Source organism: Calonectris borealis, chromosome 2 (assembly GCF_964195595.1).
Source record: "Calonectris borealis chromosome 2, bCalBor7.hap1.2, whole genome shotgun sequence".
NCBI lineage: Eukaryota > Metazoa > Chordata > Aves > Procellariiformes > Procellariidae > Calonectris > Calonectris borealis.
In genome coordinates, this window is record NC_134313.1 from 52,023,028 (window position 1) to 52,041,245 (window position 18,218).

Here is an 18,218-nt window from a genome sequence, read left to right on the forward strand (position 1 = left end):
GGCTGCCTGAGGCGGGAGCGCCGAGCCCGGCGAGCCCCCGGTCGGGGATGTGATCCTGAGCCGCTTCGTGGCTGACGGCAGGCCTTGTTTTTTCTTCTCGGCTAGGCTGGCGTGCACCAGGAGTTCAGTGCCTAGAAACCAGCGCGATTTCTTAGTTAGAAAGCAGGAGCGGGGTCTGCTTTTATGGACTTGTACAGGAGGACCTGGCAAAAAACTGCGCTCCCTTCGCTTGAAACAACTCTTTCCAGGAGTTCCCTTTTCAAAGTCTTCCTGTTGACTTCAGTGAGCTTCAGAGCAGGCTTTAATTCTTTTTTCTTTTCTTTTTTTTTTTTTCCTGTTTTGTTTTTTCTTTTTTAAACTCTCCGGATATTTTAAAAAGGAGTAAAGGGTGCCTTGAATTTATTGCTTTACCTGCTGCTGCCGTCTGTATCTAGTTTACCGAAGTTTGTGCGGTTCAGTAGTGCTTTTGTTTGGCATCTTGTGAAGAACAAACGAGCCGCTCTTCCCTTACCTTTTAGAAATGATACCACAATGAAAGTTCTGTTGCTTAGGCACGCACTTATATTCCGAGCTTCCCAGGGAGGATTTATTTACGTGCGCATAAGAGTTTTAGAGCCAGTAGGAGAGCGACCAATTAGCCATATTTGCAAAAAAGATGCTGGGAAACTTTAACTGAAGGGTAGCCTTAGACCTCCAAGTATTTAAGTGCAAAGGAATAAACGTTCAGAATTAATTGGCAAATAGAGGAAATTGTTCTGCTGTTAGACACAGGACGTGTTTTACTCGTGGTTATTTGTTAGATGCGTTACAGAGAGGAGGTTTGTTTCAAATACCTTCCTGTAAACATCACACTTAATTTAAAACAAAAGATACAGCTTCCATTTTATGTGGAGGTATGGGCTTTGCCTTCCTTACGTACCAGTAGCCTGGGAGTCCCTAAAATGAGAAAACAGCAACATTGTACGATTCAGATGGAGTAGCTTAGATTTGCTGACAATAAACTACTGACTTAAGAAAACCGCTTAATGTTCAGGGTAGAGGTGATAGAGATTTCTTTACAGTGTCTTATTTACTATTTTTCAACTAAAACCAGGCAGTAAATCAATCATCATCTGTAATAATTGCTGCAGTAATTACCTTTGGGGAGTAGGTTATCATTCTTGGTGGCCTTTGTTCAAAAATCTTTTTCATTTTCCCTCTTTTATTTTTCTTGAATCATGTCCATTTTTGAGTGGATTAATAGTATTCCAAAAGCAGTCTGATTGTAAGATTTCTGAAAGGGCTAATAGTGCGATTCATCTGAGAAGTTGAAAGATGCTTGCATAGACATAGCATTTAAATTCATTGATAAGAGTCTGCCCATCAATTATTACATCTTCATTTTTAGTGAACAAACAAAAGCTGTAAGTAATGTTGCAAAGAGAATTTCAACTGTACCTTCAATGCAGCATTTATTTAAATTCCTTATTTCTTAAGTACTACTGATTTAGTCAGTACAAAATATAGTTCTACAGTTTAAAAATAAACAGTCTTTTAAACAGCTTCTCTGAAAAACTATTCTTTGAATGTATGTAAATGAGTTATTTAAACTCATGAGTGCTGTTTTACATCTAAATAAAATATGGAGTTACACGTTACATTTCCAATTTGTCATGTACTTAGCAACCCTTTCTGGGGGGGGAAGATACAAGAGATATTTTTTATATGTCTGTCACTTTTGATAACTTAATTTGAAACTTATATCTTAGGGGAATACTGATACAAGGCAGGTAAACACATTAAAACAAAATGACAATCGAGTTTTTTATATTGAATGCATGAAACTAACGTTCATCTGAAATGGTGGGTGTTAAGAACTTGATAATGACTAAATTTCCTCTATTTCTTGAAAATACACTTTTTTGAATTACCCTGGTTTCTGTTTACATTCCTTTTCTATTTCTTTTTCTCCTTCCCCCCTCCCCCCCATTTTGGTTTCGTGCCAACTTTGATCTGACTGTCCCCCAAGTCTTGCTGATGATTGCATGTCAGATTTGGACCTAGGAAAGAAAAAAAGGCATGGCTAACATTAGATAAGCCTCTTACAATTTAAAAACAATAAAAACATCTTTCCAAGGAAAAATAAGACTGTAGTTATTTTCTGTGAAAAGCACTGTCTCTTACAAATATACTACAGGGTTGTGGCAAAAAAAAGTCTCAAAAAGAGAGTAAATTATTTAACTTTCTGAAAAAATGTAATTTGAATATCTTATTTTACTTCAGGAAGGAGGAATTGAAGTTCAACTGCCGGGTTCTTTTAGGCAGAGGAAGGATCGGTTGCATCAAACTCATCAGTCCTGACCTATATTTCATTCTACTGATTAATTTATCCCATTTCCTTGGCTAGTTTCTGAAAAAAAGATCTATTAGGTATCATTGACCTGATCAAAATCACCTAATGCATTTGGTGGGGGAGGGAGGATAGCGGGAGAAAAGCAGGTGGGGAAAGATAAGTCAGAGATACGATACCCGAGTGTAAACCCCAGAAGAGCCACTGTGCAAATTAGGAGTATTGAAGAAGGGCAATTGGTATGACTCCTTAAACTCCTAACACCTAAGGGCAGCACCATTCCCTGAGTAAAACCATGCTGGAGACCCCCTGAAATGAGAAAGCAAGGGAGGGGGGAGAGCAGCTCGCTTGTATCTTGTTTAACTTGGCCATTTGAATGGTAAACCTTTTTTTGTGACTTGGCATGCTTTGCAGATATCACACTTAGGTTACTGACTGCCTCCCCCCTTCCCCCCCTTTCTGGTTTATAGGCTTTTAGTTTTGGGAGGGCTTGAGGTTTTTCTTTTGCCCTTACTACTGGCTTTTGATGAGAAACTTTGTTTAGAAACAAAGTTACAAAAATATAGTCACTTGCAAAGAAAACCAGGTACTCTTTATACAAACCTGAATGAAAATGTAGTCCTACTAAAAGTTAACCCCAGCTTTCTCTAAGCTGGAGTCAGGTAATATTCATTATGCTAAAGACACCCGTGAAAAACCACTGAAATTGTAGGTGTTGGATAAGCCATCACAAGGAAACTAGAACAGCCCCCCACATTTAATAGAAGCGCTGATCTCTGAAAGTGATTTCTTTCTGAAAAAAACACAAAAACATTTTGTTATTGCTTCAAAGTAAATTTTTACTCATTGTAATTTTGTATCCTGCATTTGACTGCAGAAATAAAATTACTGAATGTTAGTTCCTGGAAAGATGAGAAGGAAAAATTAATCGGCTGTATTTTACATATCTATGTTCTGCTTAAAGAAGGCTTGTATCTTGAAATGTTTTGGCAAGCCTGGAGTGTCTCTTAAAGTTGTTCCCTCTTTTTGAGGAAACCTAGGTACTCTTTCCACCCTGACTGAATTTACAACTGCAACGGGATTCATGCAGAGTGTTGATGGACCGAGTAAATGTACCTGTGTTTTAACGTGACTTGTTTTCTCATCATTCAAAGCGTGAGGATGTTTCTCGTACAGAGGTGCAGGTTGTGTGGTGTAGTACCACGGAAGGTAGAACAGTAGTGGATTAAAACAAAAATCTAACTTAATAGCTGCAGTAGTTCAGAGAGAATTTGACATTCGGATCCCCCTCAAACAGTAGCCTTTACATTTCCGTATATCTGTCAACTATTTGAATGTTTATTTTCAGCCCCAGCCCTCCCCGGCTTCTAAATTGCATGGACTAGACTCGAAAGTCATTAGATTGTCTGCTGATTAGACTATAATCAATGCAGCATAAACAAAAACAGCAATTAGTATTGGCATGATTTCTGTGAACTTGACTTAAAGTTTTAGTATTACCGGTCCAAAGAACTTTTTCTGAACGGGCCATTTTCAGGAACTGTTATTTTGGCATCATCATTTTATAGGGAGGGAACAAAAAATTCGTAAGATTCCATTTGGCCTGAAAAGCAAAAACATCTGTTTGATGCATGAGTGGATTGCTGGCTTCTATTTGGCCATCCAAAAAAGGGCAAAAATTAAGATATTGAACATAAAAGAGTACATGAAAAAACAAATTACAAAGAAGACTTAAGATTAGCATCTTTTTATAATGCAGGCTATTTATAGTGTTCTCTTTTTGACTTGCCAAAGCATGCCCCAGCTATTAAAAAAATCCGTACCAACAAAAACATCCCTAACCTCTAGTAATATTCATTGCCTTTGGCAATGCATAGTGGTATTGATGGTCTTGATTAGCTGTAGGATTACAGTAATGCTACCCAGTCATTTCGGGGGCTAGCATGAGTCATATTGACCATCACCGTCTACTTCTTAGGAGCAGGTACTATTAGGAGTGAACATCTAAACAGCTGCATCTAAACAGCTACTGGTTGTACTGCTAGTTGCCATAAAGGTGAAATCTTGTGACAAAGACAATATTAAGAGGCTTAGAAATACTGCATGTTTGGTTTGGTTTGATTTTGTTTTCCCGAGTTGCTGTTAACTTGTGTAACAAGGGAAGCTGTCAGTATGGAGGCACTTATCTAACATGTAGGATAACGCTATCTGCCATGATCTAAGAAGTCTTGAAAGGCTTTATGTTGCTCTGTAATTCATTCAGTCTAATTTACAACTGGTTTAATAGCACTCATTTCTTTGTTCTGAAACACGAATCAGTATTTTGAAACTCGCGCATTTTGGAAAAAAAATCTTCCTTTTGAATAATTGTACACGAGGAAAGGATCTAGAAGAACTGCTAACACTTTTGTAGACCATATGGCTCCAGTGTTTTTTCTGTGTAAAACACTGACAGTAACATACTTGGAGTTGTTTGTTTAGATTGATTAAAATATAGTATAAATGCTAATACCTTAAGACAGACTTCTTAGCATCTTTTCCCAGCTGTATTTTACGGTTTCCGTTGGTTCCTGTAGGGCTACCTGAGCTCAGAATCAGTCCCAGCTGGGGGTGGGGAAAATGCACTATTTCACTTAAATCGGAACCGTGGCATATATACGTATGTATGTATGTTTTTCACTGAAGAGACAACATACAGATCTACAAATAATTGGGCCTGTTTTATTTGGTGCTGTGAAAATGTACATGTCTGTTTTCAAATATATTTTGCAGTGTGTTACTACAAAGCATTGAAGTTTTTCAGTTGCTCTCTTCACAAAAGTCAGATAGCACAAGAGAAGCTTTTAAATACTTTTAAATCATAATGCAGCACTTGGCGCAGGATTCTGACAAAAGATGAATGTGCAAAAACCGAAAGAGGTGATGAGGTTTGTTTTTGTTTTAACTTTAATTTTAGACAACTTGGGTTCTATTTCACCTCAAGTATGAGTAATTATGCTAGTTTAGCAATTATTAGAGATGAAAGAAACTCTGTTAGATATGAGACTCCTAAACTTCAGTAGCTTTAGTTTTAGCCAGGATAATGATCAAGGAGTAGTTAACCATATGCCTAGGGACTACACGGTAGCAAAAAAGATAGGGCTGATCTTGGGGGTATCCTTATTACAACATGTTATAATTAACATTTTCATTCAGCCCTCCTACTTTCCAGAAAAACCTGCTTTATGTTCTTCTGTGCATTAGTAAGACTGCACAAAATTGCCCTCTTCCAATGCATTTTTGAACCAGGACCATTGTCCTCCATATTTACGATATTAGTTAACAGTGGTCACACTTTTTTTTTCTGACTTCACATTCCTTCAATTTTAAACACTTTTTTTCCCTCTATACTGCATAATTATTGAGAAAAAGATGTAGAGGATTTTTTTTCCTTCCTTTTTCAGGATTTAGTTAGGTTATCATATTCATCTGGTGTGTGCACATTTGAGCCTTTTATATTTTCCTTTAGCTAGAGTCATGCTGTGCATGCTATACCGCAACTTTTCTTTGTACAGTTGAATCCGTATAGTGTGTACTCAGAAGGGTTGTAGGATTGTTACTTACCAGTTCTGCACAATTAATGCCGAATGAAATTTTAGATTTTGGGGGGATGTGTTTTCATTGATTTTTTCCCCCCTCTTTTTTATCATGGGAGCAACACAGAGGGGTGTTTTTTGAGTAAGTGATTGATCTGATACTTTCACTTTTAAATATAGGTGCAATTAGGTGCAATTTTTCTTTCTAAGGTTAGGATTTTTAGTTCTTCAAGATTTCTTAAAGTCATTGGTATATCTGTTGGTATAGTGACTTCTCCCCTCCCCAGCTTTCTTCTTTTTTAATGTGATAGGGGCTTACTATGGTTCCTTTAAAAATACAGTATCAGTAACTAGTTAGCCATCTTAAAAATTTGAAAATACTAGTCGTTAGTTAATCAGCCTCTTGGCTGAAGCAGAACACCTTTTTGCCCTGAGGAAGAATGGACAGGATGTTGATAGTGAGGGTATTGGTGTTTTCCCTCCTGCCCAAACGCCATTTTTGGAGAGCTTATTCTCTCATGCAAGGCAATAACCTGGAACAGGAATTTTGTCCTTACCTAACAGGAAGTGCAAAATCTCTCTCCTAGTTTCTCATACAGACGCTCGGTGTTACACATGAGCGTGGAAAAGCTAGAGCGCTTTTAAGTCTAAATGTCCTGGTTAACTGCACAATAGATGGCTTTTGTGTACAGGCACTTGTTGTGCCCTTACTATTATTAGGTTGTGTTTTGCCGGGAAAATATATTTCAAACAATGAATTCCGTGATAATTGATCTTTTAGTTTTACTTTTCGCTTCTTTCGGTAACCTATCAAGTTCAGCTTCCATTATTGAGTCATTAACTTCTTGAACTTTAAAAACAAAAATAAAATACATGCTGTGTTGCTGGACTGGATGATGTGATGTAGTGAGGCAGTGTCCTTGGGAAGACTAGGCTGTGCTTTGATCAACAAAACTTTCTCTGGCACTGAACTATGATGGCTGGGTTTTTTTTTTCCAGACAGAGTCAAGTGAATTTCTAACTTTGATAGTGGCAGTAGGAAGGAGGAGGGGGTGGGGAAGTTAATTATTTTCCACCTCCAAAGAATACAATTGCGAGGAAGGAACTTTCTGATTCACTGGTTCCAGGACAACAGGATGTCAAGATCCATGCCTGATGTAACGTTTTCACTCTGAAGATGGAAGGAGGAAATAGGGTGCTATTGGTCTGTGTGTGCAACCGCTGGGAAGGGATTGTGTTACGTGACTTATAAAGAGCTAGAGCATAGGAAAAGATTTGGTTTGTGATTTCTGGTGAATCTGTTGAGCAGAAGACTTGCTCACCAGATACAAATGTAAATCAATGAAGAAAGGTCAGAAAGCTCTAAGGCTGGGTCCAAAAAAAAAGGGTTTGCATGCTGCAAGACACTAGTACTGCAGTGCTTAGTTTACAGGTGCATGGTTGCCTAATGGAATAGTCATCTGCACCAGGTGCTTGGATTCTTTATATAGTTCATAGGTAGGTTAGGGATTTAGGAATGTTGAGTAAGAACTACCTTAAGGAGATAGTAGGAAAAACTTGGAAAGAATAATGTGTCTTAGCTCCTCCCCTGTTCTAGGTGTGGGTGTCTTACGTAGTGCGATAGGGTTCTCATAGCAGTCACTTCTCTGATCCAGCTTTTTGGAGATAGGGGACAGGTGGTTCCTTTCCTCCCAAGTCAGAAGGAATTGAGGGGTTGTGCTGCTGCTCTTCCTCTCCCCTTTACTGAAGAGGGAAAGTTATTTGCTCTGCTAGGATGTGAGGCGGGGGCTCTGTTATGTGCTTTGTCTAGGGGTGTTTGTATCTCACAGGGAGTACATCAGTCATTACACATCAGCATATTGTGCTATGCGTGTGAGTTGCCCTTTTATTTTTGTCAATGACGTTTCCCTTTTCAAAACTGTAATTAAGTATTTGTTGGACAAGAGGGTGAGAAACAGCGCTCACACACAAGACTCATGGCTCTAATGGCTTGAGTACCAATGGAGAAAAAGGAGACCCCGGTCCTGGTCTGCCAAGTAATTACTGCAATATTACTTCTGATGAATTACGTCAGTGAAACTAGAACTGGAATCCATGTGTCCCACTTCCCATGAGGGTGCCCTAACCACAAGGATAAGGTATCATGCTAATTCTCCTTTTTTCTAGTTCAGTGAGTATTGTAGATGAGGTATGGCAGCTTCAACAGCAATGAATGAGTGCACCTCAAGTCTGAGGGTAAGTGCTCTTTGTGAGGAAGCTCATGACATGAGTACAAATCCTTCTGATAGAGAAGAAAGTTGAGCTGGTGCCACCCACATCCTGGGTGATCTAACCAGTGGGTGTGGGCAAAAGGGGAAAGGAAGAGGTATTTCAACCCACACATTTTCTGCCAGTATCTTGTAGCAACCAGGGAAGGATATGTAAACTCTGAAGGACCAGCCCAAAAGACTGCGTCCAAAGCCAGGGCAGGCAGGAGAATATTTAATCTTCCACTAGCAAGCTGCGGTGGGGCTTTGGTTTGATTTCACCATTGAGCTGCACAGCACTGAGAAAGCCTGGATGATAAAACCATAGGTACTGCCTGATCTGAGCAGAACTTCTGGCAATTTAGATGCAGCGTCCCCTCACTAGTTTTTGGGCTTCTAAGCTCCTTTGTGGATATAGACCAGAGTGCTGTTCTACATGATAGAAAGTCATGTAGAACAGAGCAGAGAGCTTGAGGGATCAAAAAGAAATGTATAAAACCCTCGTACACAATAGATGGAGATGTCTGGTAAATCAGGGTTAATCTCAGTTGAAAGGAGGTGGTTTTTTTGACTCAGATAAATGTATGTCTTTAGGTAATAGAGCCAAAGCATGCAGCTGTATTTTGTTTTGGTGTTGGAACAGTGTCAGACAACCCAAACTCCTCAATTTAAGTGCCTTATTTTAGGCACATAAATAAATGACTTAACTTTCAAAGGCAATGATCATCTACAGTAACCTTTACTGTAGGTCCTCATAGCCCTTCTTTACATCACCTGTCTTCAAACTTGTGTAATGTTTGTTACTTTGAGGTTCTGCAATCCATATGTCAGTTTGATTCAAATTGCTCTCTCTTGCTGAGTTTAGGCTTTTGTAGACAGTGTTTAATGAATTTCCTGTATTCTAAGCACAGTTGAAAATACAGGTCTGTAGGAGTACCAGAAATTCTTAGTTATGTCCCTCTGAGAGAGTAAGAAAGCTTAGGTGATACATAGCTTCAGTATACTGAGAGGAATCACTCTGAAAGCATTCATGTTAAGTACTGGGTTTGGTAGTTAGGCTTAAAATTTATCTTAGCCTCCTAACTTCTGTCTTTCCTTAAAATGGACTGGATGCCCACAGTCATATTGTCAGGAATGGAGGTGGAATACTCAGTTTGAGACAAGCAGGACAGCTGAAAGTCCTGACCCCGGTACTAAGAATTGACTCCCAGAGAGATTCCCTCTTGCTTTGCTAATTCTCACCGTGGTCCTCAGTTTGACTCGGAGATCCATTGTAATCTGTTACATTGCACGACAGAGAGTCTTAGGGATGTCTGGAACTTACTTGAGGTTTATAAAAAGCTTTAAGATTCTTTGGAGAAAAGTACTTTTTAAAATATATCATACCGTTATTAGTTTACCTTAACTAATGTTAAGGTAACTTATGTTACCTTAACATAAGCCTATATGTGGCTTAAGCTTGTTAAAAGATGCATGATTAGGGAGGCAAAGTTATCATTCTGGGGAGGATTAATTAATCTACTACCAGAACTAATCTACTGTCTAGAAAAAGATATGCCCCCCCACTCCTAGCTTTGGGGTTTCTGTAGAATTCTCCCTCTGCTGCAGGAAGGAGCATCTTCTGCCTTTTCTGCACACAATGTTATGTAAAACTGGATGTCTTTAGACTGTCACATTTGGATTCTGTCATCCTTGAGATCAAGGGTTGGAAGAATATCCAAAGGATTTCTTAAGCATCATTTCTTTCCACTTAAGTATATTTATTACTTTTATGTTTATGTGCTGCCTAGGAAAATACTTTATTTTAGCATAAGAATAATATTTTCCAACCACTGCAGTCTAATTGGGAACTCCTAATTCAGTCTTTCTACAAGAAGAACATTAGGGGAAAAAAACCCTAAGCTCACTGTTGGGATAGACTAAAGAGAGGAGGAAAAAATATGAATGCTATGAGAGGCTTTGTCTTCTAGAAAAAGCAAATGCAAGAAGAAGAATGCTTTATGTAACAGGAATCTTTTAAGGAAAATAATAATTTCCAAATATCAAGAGAATACTGTTACAATGCTGGGGAGGGTAGAAATAGGAAAAGGGGTATGTCACAGCACAAAGGAAAACAAATCAGAAATACAAATATTCATGCGTATGATTAATTGGGGTTTTGTACAGTTGTGGCTACACACACAGAACTAATTTTCAATAGAGTTCTGGAATGTAAATATTTGAAATGGTAATTTTGCCAGTGCAGTTCTTTTCCCAACTCTTCTCACACTAAAGTCATTGTGTGCATATATGTTTAGGAGTGAAAATGGTAATCAGGTTTCTGGCTAGTAGCTGATAAACATGTATTGATACTAGGTGAAGCTATTTCAGAAAACAATAGTTTCTTAGTAGTTCTGAACTTTTATGAACGCCAGTTATCTTAAAGGACATTATGAAGCAGCCTGAAATGGTTGTTGACTTCCAGGAGTCACCCACTGAATTGCTGCTTACATGTGGCGTGGCCAGGTGTGAAATCCTGCGCTTACGTGTGTCGGCCAGAAGAGTTTAAAAGGTGAGTCTTAGAGCACCAGTGGTACCTAGGGAGAGAAGAAAGCGGAGGAAGATGTAGCCCTAGCAGGTGATGCGTTGACATGTGATCCGGCATTTAATAGTACTCTGTAACTTCTTTAATTTCAGTTTCGTATCCTGACTGAACCCTTACGGAGATGTATTTCCAGAGCACGTTATTGCAAAGTGCGAAACGTCTTCAAAATCCATTGACTTTAATAGAGTTAGAAGATACTCAGCACCTCCTATAACTGGCTCTTAAATTTGCCTTCTGCTATGTGATTAATCTATCTAATCATACTTAATATCTACCTGTAGATGGTGGCAGTATGAATGTCCTTTTGGTTTTTATGTGGCCATGAGGAGGAGGGAAAAGAAAAGTAGAGAGATACTTCCAGAAATTACCGTCATTTGTAGGTACAGAAATAATGGCACACACGTTTTATTTCTGTTCTGTCTGGGTAACTCAGTAAATTGTGTATTGATTATGCTAATACAGCTAGTGTCTCTATTACTTGTCTGCAGAAATTATTCAAACATGTAGATTGAAGATGCACTTGGCAAAGTTACCGTCCTAAGAAAAAGGCTTTTGTGCAGATGGCTTTAAATTGAATTACTAATCATATGCTAATGGAAATGTATAGATTAAGTATTGAATTATAGGAAATGCAAAGTGCGAGTTAAAAATATATATTCTAAACTTCCTATCCCGACAGTCTTAGTGCTATATTGAGTTTATTTTCACATCTCTCAAGGAATATGTTTTAGGAAGGGATAAATCAATAGCAATCTATTTTTATAGTTTATTTTGGGATATGTGGCTTCTCCTGCTTTGTTTAACAAGCTGAAAAGAGGCTCGGGCATTTGGGGCAGTTCTTTTTTTTTCTTTTTTAAAATTTATTAACCCACCTAGACTAGAAGAAAATAGACTTTTTTCAATTATCTTTTGCTTTTATTTTATTATGGTTTGTAATAGCTCAGAAGCCATAAATCTTAGCCAGAGTTCTCCAAAAGGCTTCCCTTTCAGTGAAAATGTCCTTTTTCACATTTCTAATTTTATCCATTTCTTTTCCATACAAGGTTTTTCCCAGGCATCAACCAGAAAGGACTTGTGCTCTTCCTCAGGGTGCAAAATCTACAGATTAACTCTTCAGTGAAGGGGAATCCTGGTTAGTCAGTATATGAAGGAGATTTTGCAAGATAGAAAATCTGTGTATATTTTGTACTAACTTTATAAAATAATCTCCCTCCTTTATAGGCTAACCATGTGTCCCATGAAGAAGCTCTAAGGAAAAGGGGTGAAATCCTCATTGATCAGCAGGTGTTGCTGTAGAGCAGTCAGGAGATTAATTCTATTTTTAGGACCTCTATATCAAAATTCCCGCAGGTTTTCCTCATTGGCTCTCCTTGATGGAACTACTTGATTTGTTGGTTGTTTGGGTTTTTTTTGTTTTTTTCTTTCTTTAAAAAGGAATAGTTGGTGTTAATGTTGATATTCAGCAGCCTAAGCATGAGAGGTGCTCTGAACTGAAACCAGGGTTTGCCTTGGACACTGGCCGTGCCAAAGCTGAAATGTCCTAACCTTTCACATAGATACAGCTTCAGTTTAGAGATACGTTTTTTGCAGTAAAATTTTAAAAACTGGTATCTGTCCAAACCACAAGCCTTTATAATGGGAGATAGAATTGACATGCTGGAATTCTGTTTTCCCTTACTGAGATTTTTTTTTTTTTAAATTGCTCTCAAGAAGTGTGGTGCCACATTGTTGTGGTGATCTGGTCTTTTTTCGAAATTTTATTATTTGGGTTTCCTGTTTGGTTTGTTTTTCAAAAGTTGCACTGAGAAAATATGTAGTAGGGACTTGATGGTTTGTTGTTTTAAGGAACAGATAAGTCAATTGAGAAATATTTCTACAGCTAACTAAACAGGTGACCCGTGGTCATAAACACATAATTGTAGGGACAAGGAATATTGTTGCTTTTGTGACAACATTATTTCAAATGTATCTAGAAGTGCTGTTCAGCAGTAACGTTGCTTATTCATAGTCTGGATTCATAAGCTATTGTTCCTGAGGCCTCTCCTTTAACTACTATTCTATTGCTTTGTTATCTAGAATTTGTCTTACCTTATGCTAGGATGTGGTATATACTGTAATGAAGATGACAGCCCTATGCACAATTACAGTCCTAGAGTATCAGTAATTTTGATATTTGAATTAATAATAGTGTATACAAGCTACTGTTTTATCTGCATATCATCCTTGTGGCTTTTTTTAGTTACATTTCATGCTAGTGCTAGAGAAATGTTTTTGGTTAGCAAAATTTAAAGCATCTCACTATATAGGTTCTGTTTAAAGTTGCCTTCCTCTCCTGAAAGAAAATGGTATAGTTAATGTTTAAGGGAGGCTAATGTTGGCCGCATGTCACGCTACCTTTCATAGTCAGGTGAGTTTAACGTTGGTCTGAGAGCTGAAATTTTCAGAATCTGGTTGTGGAAAGGCATAAAGTGCTGATTGGGAGCTTCTCGATGCTACCAGCTCTAGCTTACTTAATTTAACAAATACTCATGCTAGCTGGAGGAATGATCTTACTTAATGCAAAGGAAAATGAGATGCTATTTTGTAGTTCATTTGTGCTAATTTCCCTAATTCTGTGGGTTTTGTGGGGTAGTTTTCTTATTCTTTTTACCATATTTCCCCCTAAATGTGGTAGGGGATATTATTAGCAAGTCTTTGTGCCGTGGCCTGTTGTGACCTACTTGGTTCTGTTGTGACTGAGAATCCTTAAAGGGCTTGAACAACAGTTTAGAAAGATGCTAACCATCAAGTTACCTGCTCTGATGCTTGTTTCCTTTTTTTTTAGTGTAATAAAGACATAGTGGCCAGCCTTTGTTGAAAGCAAACCTCAGCTCTCGCAGAATTTTCAGATCCCTAAATAGCAGGGAAGTTTTAAACATTTGGTTTCACAAGGCATGCACTGGCATCTTTCTAGGTTACAAAATTGCATACGTGAAAACAATTTGTTACGCAGTATCCATGTTTGTTTTTTCCATTTGAAGACCTAAAAATATTTGCTGTACCTCTCAGTCAGCAGTGCGAAGCTGAGCACGTTTCAGTGTGCAGTGGCTTCTCACTAGCAGCAAGAGATTCTGGTACTGCAGCTGGTGGCAGTAGACGTTCAGCACAGAACAGCAGAAAAAATGAACTCTTGCATTTTGGTTTGCATACACTTATATGTGGAGATCTGCTTCAAACAAGCAGATCTTGTTTACTTTTTAGCAGGTAGCTGCTTTATTTTAAAGTTTCCCACTTGGGAATCAGTTCTTGAAAAGTGCATGTTTGGCCACCTCAATTCCATCTTCAAATTTAAAAAATGGTAAACTTTTTAAACTGCCTTTTTGGACCAAGTTGTGACGTGTATTGTGGTTGAGGATTTCACTGGGAGGTAACAGATACGTCTACAACCTTTACTAAGGTTGATCAGTAGGTACTGATGACCAAGGTAACTTTCCTCTTGAGGGATGGAACAGTGGACTCATTTGTCAGTTTTAGAGCTTGTTCTTGACAACATTTTTTGGAAATACATCGACAGCTGATGGTGGGCATAAACAGGGTCAGGTTGGGCTGCTGCAGAGGTTTCACTGGGGGCTTTGAGGGGGTCACAAAAGGCAGTATCTTTTTTTTAAAAACTGTATACTAGTTGTATTCATTATTTTTCTTGCTTTATTAACGAGTCTTACTGATCTGTGCTGCCCTAGTGAAAAATCTATTTCGCTTAGTTTGTGTTTGGCCACGTGTTCCCCAAAATTCAGCTTTTCATGAGCTTTTCCCATTGCTTTCTTTGTCTCACCAGTTTCCTTTAGCTGTGAGGGCTGCTGGGATGACTGCTTCAGCATAACAAAGAAAATCATACAGTATTATGACAGCTAAAGTACTGGTAACTTCATGGCTGCAAAATACAAGTTCAACTGAAACAGTCAGCTCATAAAATCGTATTTTGTGAAATACTTGACTTACTCCAGGGCTGGGGAAACTTTATCAGATCTCTGTTGATGAGAAGAGTGTGCTTACTAGCCACAGCTCTGGGACAGAGATAGACATTGTATAGAGTCCTCCAGAGATTGTACTTGACTCTTTCTAATATATGCACTGTGTTTCAAGTTTCTGGTGTCCTAAGAGTGTCCTTATGAAAACTGGTGTTTTTTTTCTAGAAACTCAGATTCTAGAAACAACCAGTTGTATGAAGCCTTGGGGTTGGCGGAGGAGGAAAAGAGGTACCTGTGGAGTGTGTATATGTATCTCTTCTTTTGAATATATGTCTAGATTTATATGTGACCCTAAGTGTTGCACTCTCTTGTCCCAAGAACCAGGAAAAAAAAAACCTAAATCTTTGGATTTTAACTCAGTTGCATGATTATTTTTGAGGTCTGAATTCTTGGGAGTGGAAATGCTGTAAAAGTGCAGTCTTTCCCCTTTCAGCTTTTTCCCCTGTGGAGGGAGAATGAATTCTTTTCTCTCCGCTGTTCTCTAACTCAAAGAACTCAGTCTTTGGGAGAATAAAAAGGAAATGGTTCTGCCTTTTAGCTCTTCCCTTACTTTTACTTTGGGAGAGTCAATCTTACTTAGGCATCGTATCAGAGCGTATGAGAACAGCTCTCTCTAATTTTTCAAAGTAGCAGCAGAATGGCTCTTGTTGGGTTCACTCTCTCACCCAACAAGTTTTTAATAGTGAATCTGACAAGAATTGTATTGTTTTTTAGTTCTACTGCTCTGGAAAGCTGTGAGCCAAGGGAAAGATGCTGGCATGGTGTGTACAGTAAAACAGCATGGGGTTAGTTCTCCTTTGCAAGGCTGTCTGCACTGCTGAGATGTTTGCTACTGAATATAGGATTATTATTATTTTTTTAAAGCTTATGTATGAATTAGCACACACACCTCTCCCGTCTGCCAGGAGAAGGCTTTCTCTTACCCGTGTGGAGCAAGTAGAATCTTAAAGCCCAGAATTATTCTCTCATTTAGTTCCATAATCAAATACAGTAGAGTGCATGGAAGACATATATCCCAGAGGAAATTCGATTTGGTTTTTAAGCCATGAAACTGATTTGGTCACTCTGTTCTCAGATTTGTAGCTTCCATACAGCAACCTATTCTGTTTTGGTCTGGTCTACACTTTCGCACTTTGCAGTGCAGCTTTTCTTGCCCGTGTTGTACAAGCATTACTGGCTTTCAGAACTGAAGCTGGTGTAAAGATGCTTGAAACACTTCAGCTACCTACCTAACATCTTTTTTTTGTTTTGTTTTTGTTTTGTTTACCTTTTTCTGACAGTAGAAGAAAATGAAACAGAGGACCAGCAGGCAGGTGTGGGACACACAGCCGCACAGACTGGTAATGCTGAATTCCTTCATTAGTGCTTGCTACCTGTTTGACAACAGTGTGAGGGATTTTTGTATCGGGGTGTTTTTGCAAAGCCTGCATTCTTCCTTCTATGTTTCAGCTTAGAATGCATTCTTGGGGCTCGCAATGGAAAATAATAGTCCTCTCCCCTAACCTTTCAATTCCTGAGAATTAGAAATTCTGCCTTTTGTAGGTCAACCAACTGAAAGTGAGATGCTTCTAAAGTGCAGCATGCTTTTCTTTTTTTTCTTTTTTTTTGTTAAAAATAATCCTTCTCTACATCGCCCACATAAAACCCCACCCTGTGCCATTTCAGATGAACTTGAATATTCATTCCACTTAAAGTATTTATATATTTGTAAAATACGTGGATAAGGGTAATTTCTTTTAGGATTGTTTGTATAATTTCTTACCAGTCAGGGATTAATTAAGGGCTCCTTAATTTTAAGTCAGTGAGATTGGGTGGACAAAACTGTCGTCGGAGTCAGGATCACAGGGATATATATTGTTAATAATCATGAAGAAATAATTGTTAATTCCCAATAACAACAAGGGCTCTTTTATTCTCTAATATGGTTCTGAGAATGCAAGAAATACTTCACTTCTGTCTTTGGTACCGATTCCACAGAATTTTATCTGAAGAGCAGGACTGACTCATCTGAATAGTCTCATTCATTCAGCTGAGGTCACCTTTTGGAGTAAGGGCTGGCTCCTTAAGGATATTCCTAGAAGGCTAGTCATCTCTGAATACGTGTAGGTAATTTGTTTGAGAACAGTTGGAGTTATTCCTCTTATGAAGGTGAAGAATGCAGTTAATTTTTTGTTCAGCTAGAAGACTTTATATTTCTCTTGTGTGTGTGTCCTGTGGGTTTATGTTTGGTGTTTGGTGCCTTTTATAGGTTCTAGTGGCTCTGTACATAAACTGTATTGTTTGAAAAGAGGAAGTAAAAGTAAGAGAGTTCTCTGCTTTTTTAATGGGAAATTTCTCAAACTCTTCTGAATGTACTTATGTCTCCATTTAGCTATCTGCAAACTTGAAAAAGTTCTTGAAAAGTCTACTGCTGTAGACACATGAAGTTGAAAAATAGAGGACTGCAAAAGTGGAGATCAGTATGACAAGGAATGGTTGCTTTTCTGTGTTTTTTCTTAAAATAATTCTCAATGTTTAAGTTGTCTTGCTAGTTATTTATTTCCCATCATGTCCTGTGTTGTTCTTTGTCTGTTTCTAGGCAAGATTTAACATTCGGTTTTTCTCTATAGCAAGAATGCAGTGCCGATATTAAAAACAAAAAACCTTCTGATAGAGCAAGCAGTACAGAAGGCCCACACTGTGTACACACTGCCAGAAGTTTTTATAGTAATACTTTGTATCTAAGCTCTGGCTCTAACCATTAAATGTGCTTTTTATAGAGTACCAAGTTATAAATGTAGTGCAGCTACGGCATATTAATCTTACTGCAGAGATTTAATGAGGCAGTTGTTTTGCGATGGACACTATTGGGAGCAGAGAGCGACAGAGTTTTACTTTACCACTGAGCTGAAGAAATATTCCTTGCCTGGTAATAATTATAACCACATGATCTAAGTTTTCCTTTCTTTTGCCAGCACTTTTCCATGCAGAAGTGGCTTGGAAGGAGGTCTGCTGCAAGGCAGTGAAATGGATTGGAAAGGAGGCTGTTTTCTTGGTAGTTTGATGTTTTAGTTGTGATTAGCTATGGATCCTTGTAGCATAGGCAGAAATATGTAAGATGAGTTTCAAGAATACAGATAGTCTTTGCCAGTCCACTGAGATGGCTTTTAGATATTCATTACTTTTACTTGACTTTTATATGGGTTATAAAAAGTAAATGTGGTGAAACCTCATTTTTACATGGGCAGAATAGAATTTCTGCTGGTTGGCCTTAAACCGCTCCCATACTTGAAATTAATTGAAGTCCATGGCTTTATTGCCTCCAACACTTTTAAGCCAATGCAATTTTTCATTTTCCCCAAAGTTGCAGTTTTATTAGACCAAGTTACAGCAATAACATCCCTTATGAGGAGGAGGAAGAAGGGAAGGGGAGAACCACCTGCCAGGGAACATAGTAATGAGAAAATCATGCTTCTTTTAATTTCCATTTATAAATAA

At 38.3% G+C, this 18,218-nt stretch overlaps 1 protein-coding gene across 4 annotated transcripts in view; it reads left to right on the forward strand.

Annotated features, from left to right (window-relative positions):
- The window catches only part of ZNF521 (zinc finger protein 521), a 232,599-nt gene that overhangs the window by 2,587 nt on the left and 211,794 nt on the right, over positions 1-18,218 (forward strand). For 2 of the 4 annotated variants that reach the window (XR_012672352.1, XM_075141936.1), the window contains exon 2: positions 16,022-16,081. The exons of the other annotated variants lie outside the window; for them this stretch is intronic. Coding sequence is in view for 1 of the 2 variants with exons in the window: in XM_075141936.1 (XP_074998037.1) it covers positions 16,022-16,081 (60 nt within the window). In the remaining variant the exon portion in view is untranslated. The remainder of the gene's footprint in view (positions 1-16,021; positions 16,082-18,218) is intronic. 4 annotated transcript variants of the gene reach the window in all.